Source organism: Crocodylus porosus, unplaced genomic scaffold (genome assembly GCF_001723895.1).
Source record: "Crocodylus porosus isolate Cpor-Errol unplaced genomic scaffold, CroPor_comp1, whole genome shotgun sequence".
NCBI lineage: Eukaryota > Metazoa > Chordata > Crocodylia > Crocodylidae > Crocodylus > Crocodylus porosus.
Window position 1 is genome coordinate 17,783,025 of NW_017728947.1, and position 5,224 is coordinate 17,788,248.

Genomic DNA, 5,224 nt, shown 5'->3' on the forward strand with positions numbered 1-5,224 from the left:
ACGTACCACGCATTCAGGCATTTCCTGCGCTAGAACTTGCAGTGCAGGGTTTTTTCCTGACCCTGGAGATCCATGGGTCAAAAAAACCAATGAAGCAGGGCAGTATACATGGGGACAGAACCTGCTCTGTCCCCATGCTCTGGCTGCTGGCCAGGCTGCAACCTGCAACCTGCAGGAGTGACATGGCTATAGCTTTTCCCAGCCCCCGGGCCCCTAGGTAAGGCTGCTGGGGCCAGCAACTGTGTTGGTTCCAGCCTCCCCTATCCCAGCTTGGGTAGCCTGCCATGTGCCAGAGTGTGTGTAGCACAGGTGTTCCCTAGGGGCAGTTAGCAGTGGCACAAGGTGTCCACAAGTGTCCACGCTTGTCTGAATTGTCTGTCATTGGGAAGTTGTGTCATGTCGATTTAGAATTAGGAGTAGCCAAGGACAGTTCATGTCAAATTCCATGTCTTTAATATATATTGTTGTGTTTTTTTCTTTTAGGTTTATTTTCTTTAAGACTCCAGGCTTAGGCTTGGAGACCCCAGCCATCATCATTGAGCCCAGCAGCTGGAGCGGCAGCGAGAGCCCTGCCGAAGACATTGAAAGAATGAGTGATTCTGCAGATAAACCTATTGACAATGATGCAGAAGGTGTCTGGAGCCCTGACATTGAACAGAGCTTTCAGGAGGCTCTAGCTATCTATCCACCATGTGGGAGGAGGAAAATAATCTTATCAGATGAAGGCAAAATGTATGGTAAGTAGTGAGGATTTGATCTTTTGAAATTAATGTCTAGTGAGATGCACACAGCCAGACCTATATTTAGACTAAAGGCCAGATTCTGATCACATTTTTACTGGTATAAATCCGGAGGAACCCTGTGAAGTTAAGGGATTTCCTCCCCATTTCACTCTGACTAGCACATTTAGTTACACTGGTCACTTAAGAACTCATAGTAAGGAATTGACTGAAGCCATGCAGTTGCAGAATTGTACTTTTAACAAGCACTAGTATGTGGCTGAATATGTAAAATAAGGTTTTAAAGGTGTATTCCTTGTGGACTTAAAGAGATATGTAAGCGGCCTTCATTTTTGATGAAAAAAATAACAGCGACTTGAACAAGAAATTGGAAATGCAGTTCAAGTGATTGCATGATATAATATACTATGCTTCTATGCTTTAATGCAGAAGTGATAAAGTTCTTGTCACCTCCAGAATCCTCTCAGTGAGCTATGCAAGCTCATTCTTTTTCTTTTCTCAGTGTGAACTACTATAAATTATGTGATGTGCTGACAGCATTTCATAAATATATACTTCATTAAAGAATACAGATGTCTATGCTTATTATTCCAAGAGTGTTTAGTTTTTGTCTTCCCAGTTTACTTCAGCTAATCTCTAACTTCAGAGGCTTATGTTGCCTTTCTTTTAATTTCTGTAAATATTGCTGACTCTAGAGTTTTATTTTGGCTCCTTACATTGTGAAAGGCAGATGGTGGGTTGTTCCTGTGCTTTCTAAGTTCCCACTTACCACAGAGTGCTTTGGTGACTGTTTTTTTTTTTTTACTGTTATGGTTAACAATAATCAGGAATCTACCTGATGCATCTTTGCTGGCTGTTAGACTAACTGTTCCTCAATAGTGAAACAAATACTATTTCACATAATGGGGTGTTGTGTCTTTAACACGGTCCCTTCTCCATAAAGATTAGTAGAAATCTACAGAACAAACTAGCAGGCACTGTAAGGAGAAAGCAGATGGTACTGCAGCTGCCACCAGCTGTGCCCCCTCCCCCAGTACTGGTTGGATGATGTAATGGAAACAAGGACATTTTTTTTTTCTTTCTGTGGTGTTGGAGTCTCTCACAGCCTGTCAATGTCACAGAGAGGCAGAAACAAACCTTAAGGCGTTAGTTTGCAGCTGTCATGTGACCCTTGCAGCCAAATGAAACATAATGTCTGGAAAAATAGAGTTGTGATGAAGCATCTCAGCTGCTGTTGGCAGAAAGTTACTAGGCCCTGGTTTCCTGCTGGATTTTTTTTTTCATATCGGAGAATATAGTTTCTCTTGTGCCCTCCTTCCCTCTGATTTCCGTCTGTTTTGATTGTAATGCCTTTTGTTGTTTCTCTTCAGAAAGAGAAGAAAATTAGTTTAATTAGAAGGTTGTGCTCTTTCTAGCAGGACTTAGAAATGTACATATAAACATGTTTATTATATATTTATGGTTAAAGACTATACTACTACATGGACTCTCGTCAGGCAAAAATAATGTTGGCACAGTTTTTAAAAATCAAGCTCCCTAAATCCATAGTTAATCTACAATAATGACCTCTAATATGTATTTTTTAATTTGGAGAACCTTTTCTGCATGAAATACTGTATTGTGATGTGATTTATTTAATGAAAATCCACACATGTATGCGTTCAAGGGTTTAATCTTTTACCAATCCTTGATGTAGTTTTAATGGGACTACTGTTCTGAATCTTAAATGCCAAATGATCATTACAGTCTAATTTTAAAAAACTGTCTACATATGCATATTTAATTGCCAATAAATACCTTAAATACCACAAAACCTGGCCAAAATATTATTAATATCTATTTAGTAACTAACTTAAGTGCATATATTGAACTAAAACTTTGATTTAAAGTGTTACTGTTATTTTAAAAAAAGAAATATGTAAGGAAATGTGGAATACTGTATTAGCAGAATTTACATCCTGACTTTTTAGTGGATGAACTCATGTTTCATTCTTCAAGCTGAGTAACTGCTTTGTAGTGTTTGAGGATTTATTGAAACCATGCTAGGTTTCTGAGGACTTTATAATAGAGTCTTATGGCCCTAAGAGCATAATTGTTCTCCAAGGATTTTGAAATCAAAACAGTGTAAGTGTTTTAGATTCTGTGTGGCATAATGAAAATAATTTAATGCCTTTTAGTGGCATACCAAGTTTATTTCCCTTACAGGAGAGACTTTGCAATATCTCAAAGCTTCTGCAGAGTTGGGGGATATTGTAATATGTGTCAGTAATTCATAAACCATGTAAGACAAAAGGTCAAGAAAGCACCATTTCATTTTCTGACTGAAATTACCTTTAAATATAGACACTAGAACAAATATGATTTGCTGTATGGACAAATGTCATGATTACTGAAGATGAGTGAAGTTAGGCAACTGTGTTTTTTTTTCTTTCACAAAAATATATTTGAAAGAGAGAAGAATTTGTTCTTGTGGAAGTTTTAAACATCTACCACAGATTTAACATATATTGTAATATTAGCAGAATTCCTTCGGTATTCCTTTGTGATTATCTAAAAGGTCTGTGGAAGAGCTTGTAGATCTGGTTGGGTGTGGACTACCTGCTTGCTTACTTTATTTTAGGGGTGCGTGCAGGCATTCCTGGGCTTTTTAAAATGCCAAAAGTATACTTACAAGGGGTAATTTGTGGTCTTTAAACCTATGGTATAGAGGAGTGTTTGTAGTTTATCTGTTAATTTGATTTAGTTATTTTTAAATTTGATTATTAATTTGACTCTTTCACACCATGTAATATTTTTGGAGGGGAGGAAAAAGTGGAGCCATTAGCTGATATCTCAATTCTAGTTCTTTTAACTCAATTTTCTGTCAGCTCCAGCCTTCCATAAAAGTAACGTGCAAGACCAAAACAGAAGGGCAAAATAAGTTTTCTAGCCATTGTCTCCTGCAAAGGAGTTTTTCAGGAATGTTGTGGTTTGGGGTGGGTGGCCTTCTGCTGCAAACCCAGTGAGCCCATGGAAAAAGGAACTTGTATATCCACAGGCATAATGATATTTTGAAGCCATAATGATGCCTTCAATTTCTGTGACTTGCTTATGCCCTCCATTTTTTGTTTTTTCTCCATTCTTTGGCCATCTTTTTGATCTTTACTATGGTGGTATTGATGCAATAGCTGCGGGTAAAAAATGGAAGTGACTAAAAAAACTTGGTTCAGGAAAACTTATCCTGCAAACTGATAAGTACCTTTTCAACCCTCTTTGAGGAAATGGTTGAATAAAGACCATAGAAAAGATAGGCTACTCTTTTATACTGTGTAGCTTAAATTTGCTGTTCAGGATTAGTGTAGGAAGGATTTTGACATCATCTTTCATTGCATTAAAAAAGGTTTTTGATAAATTCAGATATGATTGGTAACAAGAAGTGCAGCTCTGCTGGACTTATTTCCCATCCCATAAATTAAGCATCACAAATGTCTGTTGTTCTAGCACATACTAAAACCTGCAGACCATTAGAGGGCATTGGTTGTCCTGTATTTGTACTTAATTCAAATTGTTGGTCTTTTTCTGTTGACAGTTTAGTTACTTGTAACAATTCCTGTGAACTCACTTATTGGCAAGGTACTTGCCTGCACTTGTCTCTGCTCCTGCAAAGACTGTGTTTTGGAAAAATCAGAAGAATGAAAGCTACTTTGAAATGCAGCCTTAATTCATCCCTGGTGTAACACTGCAGTCAGTAAAGTTACAGTAGGACTGAATTTGCTCCAGTGTGTTTGTTTTCATTTACCTGTAATTTAGACATATCAAAGACATAACTTAGATACACTTTCAAAATGATGTCAGAGTCATTTAAAACTGTCATTAAGGGAAATAACTGCAGACATACAGTTATTTTACTACCTCATGCAGATATTTTACTATTAAGATTACTGACTCAGCCTAGCAAAGATGGCTTTTGTATTTTATTGAGATATTTAATCTTTTAAATTAAAAAAATGATATAAAGATTAACTTGGGGAGCATGTTAGTTATTACAATTATAATTTACTCGGTAGAATCTGTATAGGAAAAAGAACAATTTATTAATAACGATTTAACAGAGGCTTACAGAATCTGTTTACTTATTCTGAAAAGATTAATAAGCACTATTTAAAGTTACAAAAGTACACTATAGTCTTGCAAAACTCTTACATTAATGTAACAGTCTGTCCTTATGCAGGTGGTAGTGAAAAGCCGCATGATGCCGTACTCACCCATCATACAAAACATTCTACTAAGACAAAGATAATTTTTGCAAAACTTAAAGCACTGTACATTAATTGAACATTAAATTAATAGCTAATACCGCAGCAAAAGACTCACTTCTGTCAAGATTATGTAATACTTTAGTATAGTGGTATTCCTACAGCTTCTCTTTCACTGGCTTTTATCAGCGGGTATCCTGGATTTCCCTGATTAAACTCAACCCCCCCCCCCCCAAATTAAAAACAAAA

The 5,224-nt window shown here is 36.9% G+C and overlaps 1 protein-coding gene across 2 annotated transcripts in view; it reads left to right on the plus strand.

The window, feature by feature from the left end:
• Window positions 1-502: 502 nt before the first annotated feature.
• TEAD1 (TEA domain transcription factor 1) overlaps window positions 503-5,224 on the plus strand; it is a 150,759-nt gene continuing 146,037 nt past the window's right edge. For both annotated transcript variants that reach the window (XM_019551497.1, XM_019551498.1), the window contains exon 1: window positions 503-737. In XM_019551497.1, coding sequence (XP_019407042.1) covers window positions 590-737 — 148 coding nt within the window. In that variant the 5' untranslated portion in view covers window positions 503-589. The remainder of the gene's footprint in view (window positions 738-5,224) is intronic.